This window comes from Cinclus cinclus, chromosome 27 (assembly GCF_963662255.1).
Source record: "Cinclus cinclus chromosome 27, bCinCin1.1, whole genome shotgun sequence".
Classification (NCBI taxonomy): Eukaryota; Metazoa; Chordata; class Aves; order Passeriformes; family Cinclidae; genus Cinclus; species Cinclus cinclus.
Window position 1 is genome coordinate 3,656,255 of NC_085072.1, and position 19,169 is coordinate 3,675,423.

The window sequence follows — 19,169 nt, forward strand, 5'->3', positions numbered from 1 at the left end:
GGAACAGGAACCAAAACCTCCCTTTCTCTGAGAGCTGCCCACGAGCAGCTCCTGGTGGCTGTGGGGAGGGAGAGACTTCAGCTCTGGGTTCCATCACCCAAAACTCCCTGAAATTCTTGGTCTAGAACCTCCCCCACCCTGGGGATGGGAGCCAAAAGCCCCCTCACCCTGGTGACAGGACCCCAAACCCCCCTCACCCTGAGACCAGCACCCCAAACCCCCCTCATCCTGAGACCAGCACCCCAAACCCCCCTCACCCTGCTTACAGGACCCCAAACCCCCCTCACCCCACTGACAGGAGCCCACACAGCTCCCAGTGCCCCCTGTGCCCCCCTCCCTGAGCACCCCCGTGCCCGTGCCGGCGCTGTCCCAGCCAGGCTGACCTGTACTGCTGTGGGGACAGGCGGGGGCTGTTGCTGCCATTGCTGTTGACCTGCTCCACGGTGCTGCTGACATCGTCGTGGCCCACGTGCAGCATGGCACTGGCCGAGCTGGTGTTGATCATGGTGGGGCTGTTGAGCAGGGGGAAGCTGCTCTCTGCCAGCGCAGCCTGCGACAGGGAGCACGGAGGGGCGTGGAATTAGGGTTGGAAGGTCCTTAAATCCCATCTCATCCCACCCCTGGAATGGGCAAGGACGCCTTTCACTATCCCTGTCCAGCCTGGCCTTGGACAATTCCAGGGATGGAGCAGCCACATCTTCTCTGGAGGTCTGTGCCAGGGTCCCCCCATCCTCACAGGGAATGATTTCTTCCATATCCCAAACGGAGATTTCCCCTCTTTCAACTCGAACCCGCCCCCCTTGTCCCTCATTTCCTGATGAGGTGCAAGAACCCAATGGAGAACAGAACTGTGGAGGGTTTGGTGTCCCCCGTGTCCCTGTCAGGACCAGGGCTGAGTCCTTCCTTACCTGGTAACTTGCATTAAGTGCTCCGTAACCGAGTCCTGAAATCATATTTTTGACTAAGGTGGGACTCCTGCAGGGAGAGAGAGAGAGCAGAGGGATGCAGGGCTGAGCATTCCCAGCCTGGGGACGGGGTGGTGGCAGCTCTGGGGCTGTGTCCCAAGGGGAAGGAGCACCCACCCTGTCATCTTTGGTGGCCTTCGCTTTTGGTACTCGTGCTCGTCCACGGTCCACACGGCGCCCTTGACGTTCTCCACGCGCACAAAGCACTTGTGCAGGCTCAGGTTGTGGCGGACGGCGTTCTGTGGGGACAGGGCCACGGGCTCAGTGCCACCCCACGTGCTGCCCACACCCTCCTCTTCCTCGCCATCCTCCTCCCTGCCCAGCCCCACAGCTCCTGCGGGTGTCCTGACACCCAGACGCTCCCCCAAAGAACCCTCACCCCATTGGCACTGAGGGGTTGAGTGGCCATGACCCCAAACTGCACGTGGGGAACAACCCCAGACTGCACATGGGGAACAACCCCAAACTGCACGTGGGGAACAACCCCAGACTGCACATGGGGAACAACCCCAGACTGCACATGGGGAACAACCCCAGACTGCACATGGGGAACAACCCCAAACTGCACATGGGGAACAACCCCAGACTGCACGTGGGGAACAACCCCAAACTGCACGTGGGCCATAACCCCAAACTGCACGTGGGCCATAACCCCAAACTGCACGTGGGCCATGACCCCAAATTGCACATGGGCCGTCGTGACCCCAAACTGCACATGGGCCATGACCCCAAATTGCACATGGGGAACAACCCCAGACTGCACGTGGGGAACAACCCCAAACTACACGTGGGGAACAACCCCAAACTGCACGTGGGCCATGACCCCAAACTGCACATGGGCTGTGACCCCAAACTGCACATGGGGAACAACCCCAGACTGCACATGGGCCATGACCCCAAACTGCATGTGGGGAACAACCCCAAACTGCACGTGAGGAACAACCCCAGACTACACATGGGCCGTGACCCCAAACTGCACATGGGCCATGACCCCAAATTGCACATGGGCCGTGACCTCAAACTGCACGTGGGCCATAACCCCAAACTGCACATGGGGAACAACCCCAGACTACACATGGGCTGTGACTCCAAACTGCACATGGGTCATGACCCCACACTGCACGTGGGCCATAACCCCAAATTGCACATGGGCCGTGACCCCAAACTGCACATGGGTCATGACCCCACACTGCACGTGGGCCATGACCCCAGACTGCACATGGGGCATGACCCCACTGGGAGGAGCCTGCCTTGATGCAGAGGAAGGTGGGGACAGGGTGGGTGGGACAAGGGACACCAGCTCCACTGCAGCTCTGCTGATGCTCAGCAAAGCCAGCTCCTCTTCCCCTCTCTTTTTCTTTCCCCCCAGCCCTCCCCTCCCGTTTTGGTCCTTTCCCTCCCTTTCTTCTGTACATCGACCATCTTTACATTTCTAAATGTAAAATAAAGAGACACACACGTAGGCAGACAGCGCAGCCCCGAGAGATACCAGCTCCCTTTTCCCCTTCCAACTCCCTGCCATTTGCTACTGCCCCTATTTCATTACCAATTTTAATTTGCCTCTAATTAAATCCTGTGTATTTTTCCGACTCACTTGCTAATCCATGAGGGAGGCAGGAGGCTGGAGTGGAATCTCTCCGAGCTATAATTACAAAGGGCCTAATCACGCCGGGGCTCTGCCTTTGAATAAATTTCCTTGCATTAAGGTTCTCAGATTCTCTGCCTTGCAAATGAGAATGACCCCAATTTCAGGAAGTTGGCCTCGGAGGGTTTTTTTTTTTTCCTCTCCTTTTTTTTTTATTTCGAGTCCTGATTCGTGATGAGAGACTAATTCGTCACGCTAAAACATTAACAGCAATTTAAAAGGTCGAACGGGGGCTGTATAAACAAAGGAGCCTGGCCAGCACAACAAGGCAAAAGGAGACACAAGGACTGAGCCCCCACCACACCACCAAGTGCCAGAGTGCCCAGGAACTCAGCAAATGGCACCAGCATTGGCCTGGAATTTGAGGAGAAAAACAAACAATGCTGGGCTCTTCCCTCGTCATCCATCCGTCCGTCCATCCATCCATCCATCCATCCATCCATCCATCCATCCATCCATCCGTCCCTCCATCCCTCCATCCATCCCTTCCTCCATCCCTCCACGCCATGGTGCCAGGGTGACACGGTGACAAGCAGCAGGGACAGGCTCCTCTCAGCCCTGGGGACACTTTGTAAGCAGCTCCCAGTCTCCCTGCGGAGGGAGACCCAGCCCAGTCGGTGCTGCTTGATGGGATTTTGGGGAACCCCTGGGTTCAGCTGACCCAGCTCCTCGGGGGACACTTTGTGTGATTGAAGGCAGGCCCTGGGTCCCAGCCTGGTGTCACTGTCACCCAAAGGGACACGCTCCATTTGGGCCATGCCCAGGCACAGGGTCTGTGGCACCTCTTGGCCCCAAACTCTGCACTGGCATCACCCAGACAGGTGGGGTTGGGATGCAGAGGCACTTCCCAGGGCCCTGGAATTCCAAGAGGGACCCCAGGGAGCAGGACAAGCCCTCGTCCCCCACTCTGCCCTCACCCCAGGGCCGGGTCCTGTCCCTGCCCCTGACCCCCTGTCCCCTGGGAGCACACACAGGACGTCCTCCCTCGCCACGCTCCCTCCTTCCTTTGGTCCAAACAAAGCCCTGGCTGCAGCCAGGAGCGTGGCAAAGCCAGAACCTTCCCTGCCCACAGTGTCTATGTCCCCTCCCTGCCCCGGTGACACCCCCCTGCTCCGAGTCACCAGCAGGGACCGGCCTGGGGAGGCTCAGGTGGGGATAAAATAAATCCTGGCAGCGGGCAGGATGTGATCCTGCATCCCTGGAGCCTGGGATGTCCCATGCCTGTGCTGTTCCCAGGTCACAGAGGAGGTCCCAGGCCAGCCCCCCGATTTGGGACCCCCCCACGGCAGGGGGGATGTGTCCCCTGCCTCAGCCTGAGGTGGCTCTCGTGTTTCCAGCCCGTGTTTGTTCAGAGCCAGGCCCAGCTGCTCTGTTTGCTTCTCATCTCTCTCCTCTAATGATGTTTGCTCTGCACCCTCCACCCACTCCCTGGGCCCTGCTGGGGTCTCCCTGTGGTTTCCCCACCTTGGTCCTCAGCATTCCTGTCCCATCCTGGGGAGAAGCTACAGAAAACGAGGGGAAAATCCCAGGAAAGTGGTTTTCAGGGAAAGGAAATACATTATTTTTTTCTTGTGTATCCCCCTCCTTCAGAAAAAGCCTGGCCTTGGACACTGCAAGTTGTGAAGGAAATTATCCATTATCCATCCCTTCCCCAGCTATTTTTAATCCCCTGTCATCCCTTTTTGGTGGTAGAGCAGGAAAAAATAAACAATAAAAAACAGGAGCAGAAAACTGAGGAATGCTCATCTCCAACTCTGCCCATGCTAACATGGGGCATGTGGAAACTGCAAAAAAAAAAAAAACAAAAACAAAAACAAACCCCAAAATAGTTATTCCTTTCAACAATAAAAAGGCAGAAAAAGTCATTTTCACCTGTCATTATCTCAGTGCAGAGGGGTAAACTGAGGCCCTGGGAGCAGTGATGGCCATAGAGGACCCTGCCCCATTGCAGGGGTTTGCCAAAATCCCTGATACCCACTCAAAAGTTTCCCATGGAAGCACAGCCTGGATTTGCAGCAGCGACACACGGGGGCCCTGAGCTCCTGGAGAATGGATTCCTCCTCCTCAAGCCTCTCCAAAAGCTCCATCTCACTTGCACCTTGCTGATTTTAATTATTTTTATTTAAACTAGCAGGTTTCCCTCTGCCACTTCACTCCTTGCTGCCCCGAGCAGGAGGGAGCTGAGCTGCCTCTGGGTAAATATGTGCAGCAGGAAACAATAAATAAATAAATCTTCCCTGGTCAAGGCAAGAAGTGAATCACAGAATCACAGAACTGCTCTTTCCACAACCCCCTGCTCCTCTGAGATGACTTTTCCCAGCTCTGATTTCTAAAAAAAACAAAGAGGGAGCAACCCCAGCACCATGTGCTGACCCAAAATTCACTCCACCAGGCCGGGCTGGTGATAAAACCTCCTCAGTGACAAAGAGTTTGCCTGTGAGAGGGGTGGGGGGGACCTGATGGGCACAGGCAGCTGCCTGGGGGGGGTGGCAGAGGGGCTCCCCTGCTGATGGTCCCCCTGCCACCCCCCTCTCATCCCTCCCTGTGGATCAGGACCTGCATTCCCAGCCACCACAGAGACCCAGGCACCAGCAGTGTCACCTGCCCCCAGGTTATCATTAACCTTATTTGCTATTTCCAGTCTCTCTCTCTCCTGCCTCTGCCCTTCCTCTCCATAGAAAATCCCTGGATTTTACCACACAGCCCTTTGCTGTATCCCACTGCAGGGATGATACATCCCCGCAGCCCAGAGAGGTGTTTTGTGGGGGCAAAAATACAAGTGGGATTTGGTCCTAAAATCACTTTCTGCACCATTTTAGAGCTGGGCAATGAACTGGTCCTTTAGCACAGGAGCATCTTCTGCAGCAGCCAGGCCTGGGTGGCATGAGGAGAGGCCTGGGGGGAATGGGGTGAGCATGGGGGGAATGGGGTGAGCCTGGAGTGGGTTGGGGTGAGCCCAAGGTGGGAATGGGGTGAGCGTGGGATGGGATGGAGTGAGTTGGGGTGGCATGGGCTGAGCCCAGGATGGGCTGGGCAGAGCCCAGGGTGCCAGGCAGAGCTGCTCTCACCTTCCAGGTGGCCGTGTTCCTCCGGAAGTAGGCGAACATCCGCGTGAACCAGTTATAGATTTCATTCAACGTTAGCTGCCTGTCGGGGGTCTCCAGGATGGCCTGGGCAGCCAGAGAAAGGGACAAGACTGTCACTCGTGGGGTTTGACACTCGTCCCGAGGGGCAGAAATGGGGTTGGGCAGGTGGAGGGGGGGGGTTTTGGGTTGCAGAGCTGGACCCCGTGGCTCAGGGATCTCTCACCTGCCGGATGAGCGAGGCGTACGTGAAGGGCGGCCGGACGTCGGCGTTTTTGTAAAACTCGTGATTCTGTGCAAGCTCTGCAGGGGCACAACAAACGGGGAGGGGGGCTGGAGTGAAGGGACCCACTCTGCCCCTCATGAGGGTGCTGAGCCCCAGCCCGGAGCTCACCTGAAGAGATTGGGGTGCAGAACTTCTCCGAGTTCCTCCTGCGGATGGGCCCCACGTTGTGTAAAGTGGAAGAGCTGATGACGGAGGGGCCCTGCCGCAGGGGGGTGATGGGCGCCGTGGCCGAGGTGGGGGGATGAGGTAAACCGTCAGGAAACGTGTCGGAAGTGCTCTTGGAGAGGGTGGCACTGGAGACCAGGTTCAGCTGCACGGACAGGCAGGGAGGGATGGGGGTGAGGAATGGGGTTGGGGTTGGGTGAGCCCCGGGAATGCTTGCGGATCCAAAGCGGGTGGGGAGAGGCTGGCAGGGGGCACTGCTGGGCTTGGAAAGTGGGGATGGAGCCAGAGGGTGGGGATGGACCCACGGGATGGGAATGAACCCATGGGATGGGAATGAACCTGTGGGATGGGGATGAACCCGTGGGATGGGGATGAACCCGTGGGATGGGGATGAACCCATGGGATGGAGATGAACCTTTGGGATGGGGATGAACCCGTGGGATGGGGATGAATCCACTCCATGTCAGAGCTGGGAGCATTTCCCTCCTGCTCATGGCACAGGGGACCAGGCGGTCAGGGCACACCCATCCCACAGAGCACACCCAGGTGAGCGTGCACAGGTCAGGGAGGGGACAGCAGCTGTTGTGGGGGGGACATAGAGGGCAGGAAGGGACTCACGCTTACAGGCTGGCTGAAAGGCTTTGGCTCTGAAGGTCTCATGTGAAGATGGGCCATCATTGCTTGGAGACGCTCGCTCTCCTTGGCCAGCTGGGGGAGGCAGGAAGCAGAAGGGAGATGGTCAGACAGTGCCAAAGTCACCACAGAGGAGCCCTCGGCCTGGAGGAGCTGCCACGAGCCCCTAAACCTGGTCTGGACAAGCAGCAACCCCCAGGGTGTCCCTCCAGGTGCCACCTCCTGCCTGATGCTGGCTCTCCAGAACCCCAGTGGGACTGAGACCCTGTGGGGCTGCTGCACCCACCATGGGGGGCACAGGGGCCTCTCCAGCTCCCTGTGTGCACTCAGGGGAAAAACCCACAGAGCCATTCCCAGTGCCACCCACCAGCAGGGCCACCACCACAGCCCTGGGTGTCCCTGTGGCCAGTGCCTGCTGTCACTGTCCCTGTCCCCTTTGCCCTCCTGCTGCTCCCCAGCAGCTCCCTGCCCATCCGTCCATCCATCCATCCATCCATCCATCCATCCATCCATCCATCCATCCATCCCCCGCATTCCCACATCGCTGTAATTGCTCCCTGCCGCCTGTTTACTCCCCGGAGTGAGCACAAGGGTGAAATATTCCCTGTGGCACCAGGAGAGGATCTGAGCCCTGCGGCACCGATGGGATCTGACACCCCGCTCCCTCGCCGTCACCTTCCCTTTCCACCGGCACCCCTCAAGCTCAGGGGGTCCCCGCGCTCCAGCCAAGCCCCCTGGCAGAGCGAGGCGAGGAAGGGGTTAAAAGCAGGAGGCAGAGCGGAGTTTGCCTCAAGTTTGGAGCAGCTCTGCTGCTTTCTGCAGCCGAGGTGCTCATTAGAGCTGACAGCTCTCCCCTCGTGATGCAGACGCTCCGCGCCGGCACAGCGGGAGCTCGGCGCTCCAAACTTTCTAATTGGTGACTCCGTGGCAGGTTCCTCTCTGCACACGCAGCTCTGCTCTCACCCTTCAGGTTTTTTATTATTATTATTGTTATTATTATTATTATGTTTTTCCTCCTCCCCTCTTTCCTTTCCCTCCCCTCTTTAAGCCTCAGTAATTGTTTTCAACCCCTGCCTCACCAGCGGGATGGATGGCAGGGATGGCCTGGGAGGATGCAGCTCCACACCCACCCCAAGGTTTGGCTGTGTCCTCCCATGCCACAGCCCCTGTAAGGCCCCTAAATCTGGGTGGGGGGGTCCTAAGGGTGCTGCACATCTCGTCGTGCTGCGCCCTGTGGTGTCACACACAGCCATGGCCACACACCACCCTGAGCTCCTGCCAGCCCCAGGCACGTCACGCCACGGGGGTCACCCCCTGCCCCATCCCATTTCCCAACCCCCCCGTTTCCTCCTCTTCTCTCCTCCCTCCCTTCTCCATTAACAGAATTATGCAGAGCACGCTGGGGGCTCGGAGAGGCTGGGAAAAGCACTATTTAAAGAACTTCCTTGCCAAAAATAGCACCCCAAAGTTGGGCTCCCAGAACAACGCTCAGCCACCAAAATAATTGGCCTGGTTTCCAAGCAGCCCTGTGGCTCCCAGGGAGGTGGCACAGCCCATGTGGGGACAAACCCTCCTGGCAGCACCTTCCTTCCACATCTGTGGCATCTCCTTTTACCCACAGGGACATTTTGGGATGAGAGGGGAGTTTGGGGTCTTGATTTCCGCCTGGATGCAGGATTCCTGTTTGGGAAGGGTACCTAAAACAAGTCCCCAGGTGGGTGGTTACAGTCCCCAGCCCTGTCACCCTCTCCTGAGGGGAGCAGCCAAAGCACAGGGTGACAAAGAAGTGGCATTTTGTCCCCGTGTCCGTGGGGACTGGGGTGAAACACCCACCTGTATCTCCAGCTGCTGTACCACTTGCATCTGGACTCGACACTGGGCCGTGCTTCGGTCATCAAGTGCATGTTCTGTGTTGAGGTGTCTGGGAAGGAGAACAACGAGGCTTGGTTAGGCCTGGGCATGCCCAAAATTCAGCCCCTCCACTGGAGCCACACCTGGGATCAGCCCTGACCTGCAAATTGCTCAGGGATGCTCTGGCACCGCTGCCCAAAGCGGGATGGGCACCAGGTAAACTGAGGCACGGAGGTGACTGAGCAAACCAGGCTGCGCCACCACCCCAAATCTGGGCTGGAGGGTGGCTGAGACACTCAGCCCCTCTGCTGGGGCCACACCTGGGATCAGCCCTGACCTGCAAATTGCTCAGGGATGTTCTGGAACCACTGCCTAAAGTGGGGTGAGCATGAGGGAAACTGAGGCACGGAGGTGACTGAGCAAACCAGGCTGTGCCACCACCCCAAATCTGGGCTGGAGGACACTCAGCCCTACCCAAGGCAGCCCGGGGGTGTTTAGGAGGGAAAGCCCGGGGATTTTCCTGGAGCAGGCTGCTGGCAGGAGGTGCCAGGAGGACCTGAGGAGCAGGTTCCAGGACAAAGGCAGCATTTGGAGATTGCCTCACATGAGAGCTAAGGAAAGCCCTGGGGGCAGAAGGTGGCATTGCCAGGCTGCTCCCTACCCTGCCACTTCCCTGCCTCTTGGTTTAAGAAGCACCAGGACTTTTGGTCCTTGACACTTCCCCTCCTCCTCGGAGAGAGGAAAAGCTCCTGGTGACAGGGCTGTCACTTGCTGCAGAGCCAGGGACATCCTGGCATCACCTCACCCCCAAACCCAGCAAAGCACCAGCCTGGGGACACAGCCAGCCCTGAGGATGGCACAAGGCCAGGCTGGGGTGGGCACAAAGCCAGGGGGCTCTCACTGGAGGAGCGGGATGGTTTGGAGGGGGGATCTGGGCAGATGCCACCCTTTGGAACACCCCAAAACATGACGCTGGGGGGTGCCAGGGGCTGTGTGCCACATGATCCCCAGGACTAAGGCTGACACATCCCAGGAGAAGGTGCCTCAGGAGCCCTCTCCAGGCTGGCTCCGGATGTGGAGGATGGCAGCAGCCTCTTCCAGCCCCAGCGTGCACAGACAAGTCAGGGAACCAGGCCCTGCTGCCAAACCCATCCATGAGCAAAGCCCCCAGAGCCTCAGCCCTGCTCCTCTCCCTGCACAGCCAGGGCACGGCTGCTTCTCCAGGGGGAAAAAACCATCAGAGCCATTTTCCCCCTGACCCCCAGCCTCACCGAGCACAGCCCCAAGGCCACGCTGCCCCTCCCAGCCCAGCCCAGCCCACCCGAGCTGCTCCATGGAGGGGGCTCTCACAGGAGGCTCCAAGATGCTGCCCGGACTCGAGGCAGGTTCCAGGCTCCAGCTGGGCTGGGTTTCTGGGAGCTGCAAGTTTTCTGTCTGTCTGTCCCACACCACAACACTCTCCCTGCCAAGGGAGGGGACAGAAACCCTTGCCCAGTGCTGCTGGGAGGCTGCCCTTGTGCCCAGGGGTGCAGGAAGGTGGGACACAGGGATCCTGGCTGGCACAGCACGGCTCTGCCAGCCCCGTGACCCAGCCCTGGCCATTCCCTGCAACTCCAGCTCCAGCTCCCAACCTGGAGCTTGCTCATCTGCCCCGTGCCACTCGAACATGCCCTGCCAGGCAGGAGGAGATGCCTTATCTGGGATCACCCCATGACTCAGAGGCAGAGAAGGAGCACACAGGAGGTTGAATCATCCTCTCACTCATCCCCGAGCTGCCTTCGCACCTCCTCATCCTCCCGGGCAAGGCCTCTGCTCAGCTCCTTCCCTGGGAAAGAGCGGCTTGGCACAGTCCAAGGGATGTTCCCACCACAGCCAGCCCTGAGAGCGTGGCAGAGGCCAGAGGATGAGTTTGGAAAACCCCAAAACCCGCCCGCCGCAGAGCACGGTGCTCACCGAGCAGACAGCCGGGGAGGCGGGGGAAGAAGCCCGCCAGCCCGTCAGCTCCTTCTGATGTCTTTGCTAAAAATCCTGGCTACAAAGAGATCTAATTGCAAATGAACTAATTAAGTAAACCTCTGACGAAGCGTGAAAACAATTTGTTTGACCCTGACGCTAGCAGAGGGCTCTCCAACAGCAGAGTTAATCAGTCAGCGCCGGAGCCCACAAGCGGTGTCAGCGGTGCCATCTGCCATCTGCTGCCTCCCCCCGCGCCCCTCAGCAGGGCTGCCAGCCCCCCTCGCCTGCTGCCGGGCTCTGGCCTCCTCCACATCGTTCACTCATCCAATGCTTTGGCTTGGAAGTGCTCGTAAAGCTCGTCCCATTCCCCCTTTGCCATGAAGGGTCACCTTCCAGCCTTGGATGCTTTCAAGGGACATCGCCAAGCAACAACCCCTGCTGTGTTTTCTCCTTCTCCATGTGGTCACCCAGCTCTGGGTACACACTTTGGGATGTCCGAACCAACTCCCAGCATCTTCCCCTCTACCAGCTCCATTCTGTCCCAGCCTGAGACAGAAAAACCTCCCCCAAAAAGGTGACACTTACTTGACAAACTGCCCCAAGTCCTCACAGAGGGTTTCGCAGCCAGGCCACTTGCACTCTCCGTGGCCATAGAGCGGGTGGGAGCCGGGGGTCTCTTCATGGGAAGAGCTGCACAAGAGGGAAAGAGGCCTTCAGATGGGATGCTCCAGCATTCCCAGGCATGGGGACAGCCCTGGGGCACCCATGGGAGACCCCACAGCGACAGCTCCCTGTCCTCTGTGAGTGCAGCAAAACAGTGCCAGGCCTCTCTTACGGGGTGGGCAGAAACACCCCCAGCCCTCCCAGCCCTATGGGTGATGGATCCCAGCCCCTTCCACCTCTCCGGGAATAAAAACACAACGTGCCAGGGCCCGACCCGGCTCTACCTGTCCCTTCTGGGCGTGTGCATGGTGCTCTGTCCATTGGGCAGAGGGTGATGGGAAATGGGAGGCGAGACCTTGGCGGCCGAAAACGAGGTAGAGTTGGAGGTGTTGGTGGTGAGGTCAAGACCTTCCTGCTTAATGCTGTCCTCGACGGGCTGGGCGGCCGTGACCTCCTTCCAGAGCTGCTGGAGGTCTGAGGGACAAACAGCTGAGGCACAGGAGAGAGTGACCAACGTCAGCAGGGCCACCAGGCAGCACCCAGGGCTTCCTCCCTGCTCCCTGACTCCCCAAATCTGGGAGACCATCACCTGGAGCTGGGCACACTAAGGGGAGGCTGCATGGCCCCATTGGGAAACCCAAACCAAGGCACCTGCAGCACCCACAGAGCTGTTCCCAGAATGGGGGAGAGCCTGGCTTCCCAAATCCTGGCACCCTTCTGCCAGAGGAAGAGGTGCCCCAAATACTGGCACCCCCTTGACAGAGGAAGAGGTGCCCCAAATCCTACAAATCCCTTCCAGAGGAAGAGGTGCCCCAAATCCTGACGCTTCTCTGCCAGAGGAAGAGGTGTCCCAAATCCTACAAATCCCTTCCAGAGGAAGAGATGCCCCAAATCCTGGAAATCCCTTCCAGAGGAAGAGATGTCCCAAATCCTGGAAATCCCTTCCAGAGGAAGAGGTGCCCCAGTCCTGCCACAAGTGCCACAGAAACCCAGAGCCCAACCCCGCACGCCCCCGACCGCTGACACCACCACCCCCCAAAACTTTGGGGGCATCACAAAACCCAGCCCCACAGCTCCTCCCCGACCCCCCTCACCCAATGCTGGGCAAGCCACAGTGCAGAACCCCCCCCAGGCTGTGCTCCTTACCTTGGGGCAGGGTCTGCAGGGGCACCGTGCCCTGCCCTGGTGGGAGGCTCACCAGGCCCTGGCGCTGCAGGTTTAACAGGTGCTGCTGCTGGAGCTGCTGCATCTGCAGGAGCTGCTGCTGGAAGGCCAGCTGCTTGTTCCCCAACGGCTGCCGAGACAAAAGGAAGGACAAATCCAAGCTTTATAGCTTTATTCCCAGCCTGGTACGGCAGGAGGGGGCTGCCGAGGGGTGCTGGCAGCGAGGGGTGACAGCGTTGGGGACACCGAGCTCGCCGGTGTCTCCATCCTGCTGCAAGGCCTGCTCAGCTCCCGGCTGAGCCGGACTGAGGCTTTGATCTATCGGAAGAGGAGGGGAAGGAAAGGGAAAAGGGGAAGGGAAAAATAAAGCACTGGAAAGAAAGGGAGAGAGAGGAGCTGTGCCGGGAGGAACCTGTGAAGCACGGCTGGTGGGGTGTAAAAAAAGGGGGGGAGGGGGTCCCAGCAGGCAACAGGCACAGAACCCTCCCGTAAGGCAGAAATTTATCCCTGTTTGTCAAAAATTATCATTATTATGAGTTTTTTCTTGGCGAGGGGCTGAAAGTGGTGCAGAGGAGGGGGGGCCCAGTGCCAGTAGCAGTGTTCCCACCCCAGTCACAGCCACCCCCCATGTAGGTGACTCCCCCCCAGCCCCCGGAGCTGGCCGGGCTCTGACCAGCATCGCTGGCCCTAAACTAGTTAGGCAGGACAGGTCCCTGGGGAGGCGCCGAGAAATCCATGAGAATTAAGTGAAGGGGAGAGAATTCAATTAGAGCTGGGGACAGGCAGCTGCTAATCCGAGCTGGCCGGGAGAGGGGAGCTGCCCCAGGGCTGCCCGGCCTCATTAGTGGGGCAGGCGGCTCCGTGACCCTGTGAACCCCCCCCAAAACCCCCCTGCTTGGGCAGACGGTGCTGGCAGGGAGCGAGGAGCCAGGCAGGGGCACATCCCCCCCCTCACTGCGCTCTGCAGCCCCCCTCCAAAAGAGTATTTCCATGTTCCTGTTCTCACCGAGGAGCACAAGAGCTCTGCAGGCAGGATGTCCTTGTTTTGTGAGCATGGTAGGGACTCAGCCCCCCCAGTACGGGAAATTCCAGGGAAATGGTGATCCCTGAGGCTGCATCAACAGGGAACAGCAGAAACTCTCTGAGGTAATCCCAGTCCATGACTGAGTTTGGTACAATCCCAGTCCATGACTGAGTTTGGTACAATCCCAATCCATCACTGAGTTTGGTACAATCCCAGTCCATGACTGAATTTGGTACAATCCCAGTCCATGACTGAGTTTGGTACAATCCCAATCCATCTCTGAGTTTGGTACAATCCCAGTCCATGACTGAATTTGGTACAATCCCAGTCCATGACTGAGTTTGGTACAATCCCAGTCCATCTCTGAGTTTGGTACAATCCCAGTCCATGACTGAATTTGGTACAATCCCAGTCCATGACTGAGTTTGGTACAATCCCAGTCCATCTCTGAGTTTGGTACAATCCCAGTCCATCACTGAGTTTGGTACAATCCCAATCCATCTCTGAGTTTGGTACAATCCCAGTCCATGACTGAGTTTGATACAATCCCAGTCCATGACTAAGACTGGGGTCAGCACCCAGAGTCTCACTGGATGCAGGTGGATCCCTGTGGATGCTCAGCCTTGGCTTTGTGCATCAGAGGCTGAGGATGGGCTCCAAACCCCTCTCTGCAACATCAGGCATGACCAAAAGTCCTGACTAGGGTACAGAATGATTTTAATTCCAGTTTCTCAGCCTCAGAGAGATGTGTGGACTCTCCCTGTCCTCTCCACCTCTTGGCCACAGCAGAATTACCTCCCCAGAGTCAGATCTGGATCCTCCCTGGCTCGGTCTCAGCCCTGCACCTCTGAGGCTTAAAGATCAAGGCACAAATCAAAGCAATTCCTGCTCAGTGAAGAGAAATCCCTGACTCCTGAGCCATGGGGACTCCAGGCCATGGGATCAGCAGGATGGAGGGGAAAAGGGCAGGACCAGGCTGCAGCCCGAGGGCTTTAACAGAGACTTCTCTGTCCCCCAGAGTGTTCCCTCCTGGTGGGGGGAAGCTCTGCCAACCCTGCGGGATGGACACACTGTCCTTGCCTTGGTTAGAAACAGCAGCTGGGATGGGATGGGATGGGATGGGATGGGATGGGATGGGATGGGATGGGATGGGATGGGATGGGATGGGATTCTTCTCTTCCCAGCTCCACCACCGCCCTCCCCGAGGGCCCTGGGGCAAGCCCGAGCTCTGCTCCAACACAGCCTCACCCACTTCACTTCCAGGCTGTGGTGCTGGGAGAGGATGAGGTCAGGAGGATCCCTGGGCATGGTGCCTGCATCCCACAGCCCAGCCAGGCTCTCCTGACCTGGCCTGGCTGGATTCAGAGCCCCTGACCCAGACATGGCACTGGCAGGGATGCTGTTGAACCTGGTGATGTGAAGGATGAACCTGCACCTTCACGTGCCTGAAATCCATGTCCCTCCAGCTTCCACAGACCAGGAACAGCAGGAGCAGCCCGAGGAACACAAATCCAAGCCAAACCAAGGCCTGATCCTGTGGGGAAGCCATTCTGCCACCCCTAGGGAACAACTGTGGCACCACAGACCTCTAAAGCCCTGAGTGATGGGTGAAGGGAGCCAGAACCATCCACCAGTCCACGAGCTCCAAGCCAAGCTTTCCCTGGAGAAACCAGGCTGGGGAGAGCTTGGATGACAGCCCCAGCTTTCCCAAAGATCTCACACCCCAGTGATCCTCACCACTGCCATTCCTGTTGGAAAAGCCACTCCCAGAGGAGCTGGCTCTGTGCTGGGGCAGAATCCTGCACTTCTCTCCCCCCGCCCCCCGACTCATTCCCGGCCCATTCTCCATCCATTCCCAGTCCATTCCGAGCCCATACTGAGCTCATTCCCAGCCCATTCCCATCTCGTTCCCAGTCCATTCCCAGCTCCCCATTCCCAGCATGGGGCTGGGGGTCTGCAGCATCTCCTGCAGATCTCCATCTCATGCCCAGCTCTCCATTCCCAGCCTATTCCCAGTCCATTCCCATCCCATTCCCAGCGTGGGGCTGGGAATGCAGCATCTCCTGCATTAGCTGCAGCTGAGTGGGTGCAGCCAGCGGGGCAGGAGGCGCCGTCACTTTGATTTATGAGCACATCAGGAGGAGTTTGTGCCGTGACACGCGGGACTGACAGCAGCACTTCATTAAGCTGACACCGGGGTTAGGCACCAGCAGCCCCCCCTCCCCACCTCAGGAGAGGGACAATCCCTGCCCTCGGCAGCTTTGGGGACACAAGGACACCCCTCCCAGGGGATTTTGGGGTCTCTGCGCCCTGGTGATCCTCACGACTGCCATTCCTGTTGGAAAAGCCACTCCCAGAGGAGCTGGCTCTGTGCTGGGGCAGAATCCAGCACTTGGCTCCCTGACTCAGTCCTGGCTCATTCTCCGTCCATTCCCATCTCATTCCCAGTCCATTCCCATCTCATTCCCAGTCCATACGCATCCCATTCCCATCTCATTCCCAGTCCATACGCATCCCATTCCCATCTCATTCCCAGTCCATACCCAGCCCATTCCCAGTCCATTCCCATCTCATTCCCAGCCCATTCCCAGTCCATTCCCATCTCATTCCCAGTCCATTCCCAGCCCATTCCCAGTCCATACCCATCCCATTCCCAGTCCATTCCCATCTCATTCCCAGCCCATTCCCAGTCCATTCCCATCTCATTCCCAGTCCATTCCCATCTCATTCCCAGTCCATTCCCATCTCATTCCCAGCCCATTCCCAGTCCATTCCCATCTCATTCCCAGTCCATTCCCATCTCATTCCCAGCCCATTCCCAGTCCATTCCCATCTCATTCCCAGTCCATTCCCATCTCATTCCCAGCCCATTCCCAGTCCATTCCCATCTCATTCCCAGCCCATTCCCAGTCCATTCCCATCTCATTCCCAGTCCATACCCATCCCATTCTCATTCCCATTCCATCCCAAGCTCATTCCATCTCATTCCCAGCCCATTCCGAGCCCATTCCCATCTCATTCTCATTCTCATGTTTGGAGAAGCCAAGCATCCTGGGACGGGAGACACAAAGTGAGAGGCAGCTCCTTGTTTCCCCCACACCCAGGATGCTGCTGGAGGTTGGGGGTGGCTCTCACACCCCAGCACAGCAAAATGCACCAGGATGGGCTGAGATGTGCCACAGCTCAGCCCTGTCCGGGCAGGATGCATGGATTCACGGAGCAGCTGTGGTGCAGCACCCACGGACACGGAGCATCCCCACATCCTCAGGGACAGGATGCTGCTGACAGGCTCTGCACACACATCTCCATCCTCCTGCCTGTCCTCCCCTTCTCCGGGGCACCCCCAGCTGTGCTGATCCCAGGGAGATCAGAGCTGCTCCTCCCGGGAATTCTGCCCCTGATCCCAGGGAGATCAGAGCTGCTCCTCCCGGGAATTCTGCCCCTGATCCCAGGGAGATCAGAGCTGCTCCTCCCGGGAATTCTGCCCCTGATCCCAGGGAGATCAGAGCTGCTCCTCCCGGGAATTCTGCCCCTGATCCCAGGGAGATCAGAGCTGCTCCTCCCGGGAATTCTGCCCCTGATCCCAGGGAGTTCAGAGCTGCTCTTCCCAGAGACTCTGCCCCTGACCCCAGTGATATCAAAGCTACTCCTCCTGGAGATGCTGCCCCTAATCCTGGCTCCTTCCTGGCCCCCTTCCCACCTGGGGATCCTGCTCGGAGCTGCTGACTCGCAGCAGGGCCAAGAGGAGCCCTTGGAATCAGGCAGAGGTGGAGCAGAAGGTGCTGGGTTTACAAATCCTACAGCAGGGCCAGAATTAAATCTGGCTATGGGTTTCCATGAAAGACCCAAGGGCAGCTCTGTGGAGGCTTCCCAGACACTCCAGCTCTTCCCTGAGTTTCAGGAAAGCCACAGCATCACCATTCCCAGCAGGCAAACAGGAACACAGACTTCAGGAACACCAGCTACCCAAATTTTTTGAGGTGAAACCAAAGCTTATCCAAGGATTTTGAGGAAGGGAAACACTGACATCTCCTTGCTGAAACCCCCTCAGTGCTTTTCCCAGATGGAAAGCTGGACACACACCCCTCCAGCAGCATCCAACACCCCTTCCCCCTCTGCTATCCAGCACCCTTTCTTGTTGGATAAATTTCTCGTCTCCTCTGCACCATTTAATTAAAAGTTAACACGCGCTTTTTAAAGCGGAGCCCGCTAAGCAAGTGCTTTGTTAGAGTTTAATTATATCCCTGCTTGGTGCTGCAAGAGAACATCACCAGGGCCAGCAGGAAAGTCCTTGAGGAAGCTCACATTTATGCCTCCCCCATTTCCCAAAGCACCAGCAGCTCCTGGAGATGGCTCTGATAACCCTGACCCTGTAAATGCACCAACATCCCACACTGAGAGCCTGGCTGAGGCTGGAGCAGGTGACCCTGAGCCACTGCAGCCACCCTGCTCCCCTGATGCCAACGTGGCTTTGCCAGTCAGTCTCCCCTGTGCCACCCAAACACATAGTCTGGGCTTAAAATCTTCCCTCCCTGCCAAAAAGCTGAATTTCAAGTGCTGGGTGTCCATCAGGGTGCTGGATTTTGGGAAGAGTGATGGCCACGAACAGCTCCAGCACCCCTGCTTGCACCAGGGATGTGGAAGGAGAGGCTCAGGAACGTGTCCCTTGTCACTGGGAACCCATGAAAGGACACTCAGCAGAGGGGCAGCAATTCCAGACAAGAATTCTGCAAAAATGTGCAGCAAAAAAATCCACGTGAAGCATTTTGGGAAGAGAGAGGGGCATAAGGGAAAGGACAGGAGCGGTGCTGTCTGCTGGCTGGGCTCTGCCCCCAGGCTCTGTGTGACCACAGCACGTCCCCAAAACACAGCCACAACCCCCTGGGGGGGGCATCACTGTGCCCTCAGAGGCAAAACCTGCTGCCTGAAGGGGGTTCTACGGGACTGCTGCAATCTCAGGGCCATCAAGTGAATCTCCACCTGCCCAGCACTGCCAGTGTGAGGCTGGGGGGCTGAGAGCCCTGCCCACCTCAGAGCCTCCTGCTGGAAAAGCCCTTTGCTGGGACCACTGCTGTTTCCCACATTCCCTGGGCTTTGGAGAGCCGCCCTTCCTGGCAGGAAAAGCTCAGCTTTGGCTGCCACCTGACCAGCCCTGCCCTGCCAGCTCAGCCAGGACTGGGCTGCCCGAGCTGAGTCTGGCAGGGCAAGGGCTGGGCTGAGCCTTCTCTGATCCCAACACGGGGGGATCTGGGGAGCCCTTGCTCTGTGCTGGGGGGGCTGGGACCTGTCCCTGTCACCAGGAAGGGTCCAGTGGCCCCTCCAGTGCTGGCACCCCACACCCCACATCTTGTGGGTCTTGCAGAGAGGGAGGAAGAGGAGGAGAAAAAAGAGGAAGAAGAATAATTCCCAGTGATGGACTGGACACCCTGGCACCCCCAGAGCAGGATGTCCCATTCCCATGGGCTTCCTGGGGGTTGTCCCACATTTTTGTTTTCTGCTGGTCCCTCTTCAATTTTTCTGCCAGCTCTGCTGGCCCAGTGCCCCTCCAGGTAAGCTCACCTCTTTGGGTTGCTGCTTTCCGGCTTGCTGCTGGGTCAACAGCTGCAGGTGAAGCTGCTCCTGCTGCTTCTTGTAGTATTCCTGCAGCTGGCAAGGGGAGAGAGCGACGGGATCAGCAGGGAACCACCCTGTGCCAGCCTCACCACCCTGTGCCAGCCTGACCACCCCATACACA

General features: G+C 58.1%; 1 protein-coding gene across 7 annotated transcripts in view; it reads right to left on the reverse strand.

The window, feature by feature from the left end:
- Positions 1–19,169, reverse strand: part of FOXP4 (forkhead box P4) — a 38,135-nt gene that overhangs the window by 421 nt on the left and 18,545 nt on the right. For 2 of the 7 annotated variants that reach the window (XM_062509781.1, XM_062509779.1), the window contains 12 exons: positions 18,995–19,081; positions 12,394–12,541; positions 11,532–11,736; positions 11,170–11,274; positions 8,611–8,698; positions 6,763–6,852; positions 6,088–6,256; positions 5,920–5,996; positions 5,679–5,780; positions 1,083–1,204; positions 909–975; positions 384–550 (listed from right to left, as the gene is read on the reverse strand). In XM_062509781.1, the coding sequence (XP_062365765.1) occupies positions 384–550; positions 909–975; positions 1,083–1,204; positions 5,679–5,780; positions 5,920–5,996; positions 6,088–6,256; positions 6,763–6,852; positions 8,611–8,698; positions 11,170–11,274; positions 11,532–11,736; positions 12,394–12,541; positions 18,995–19,081 (1,427 nt within the window). Of the gene's footprint in view, positions 1–383; positions 551–908; positions 976–1,082; positions 1,205–5,678; positions 5,781–5,919; positions 5,997–6,087; positions 6,290–6,739; positions 6,853–8,610; positions 8,699–11,169; positions 11,275–11,531; positions 11,737–12,393; positions 12,542–18,352; positions 18,356–18,994; positions 19,082–19,169 lie in introns of all 7 variants that reach the window. The other 5 variants (XM_062509780.1, XM_062509775.1, XM_062509778.1 and 2 more) reach the window with 4 other exon arrangements.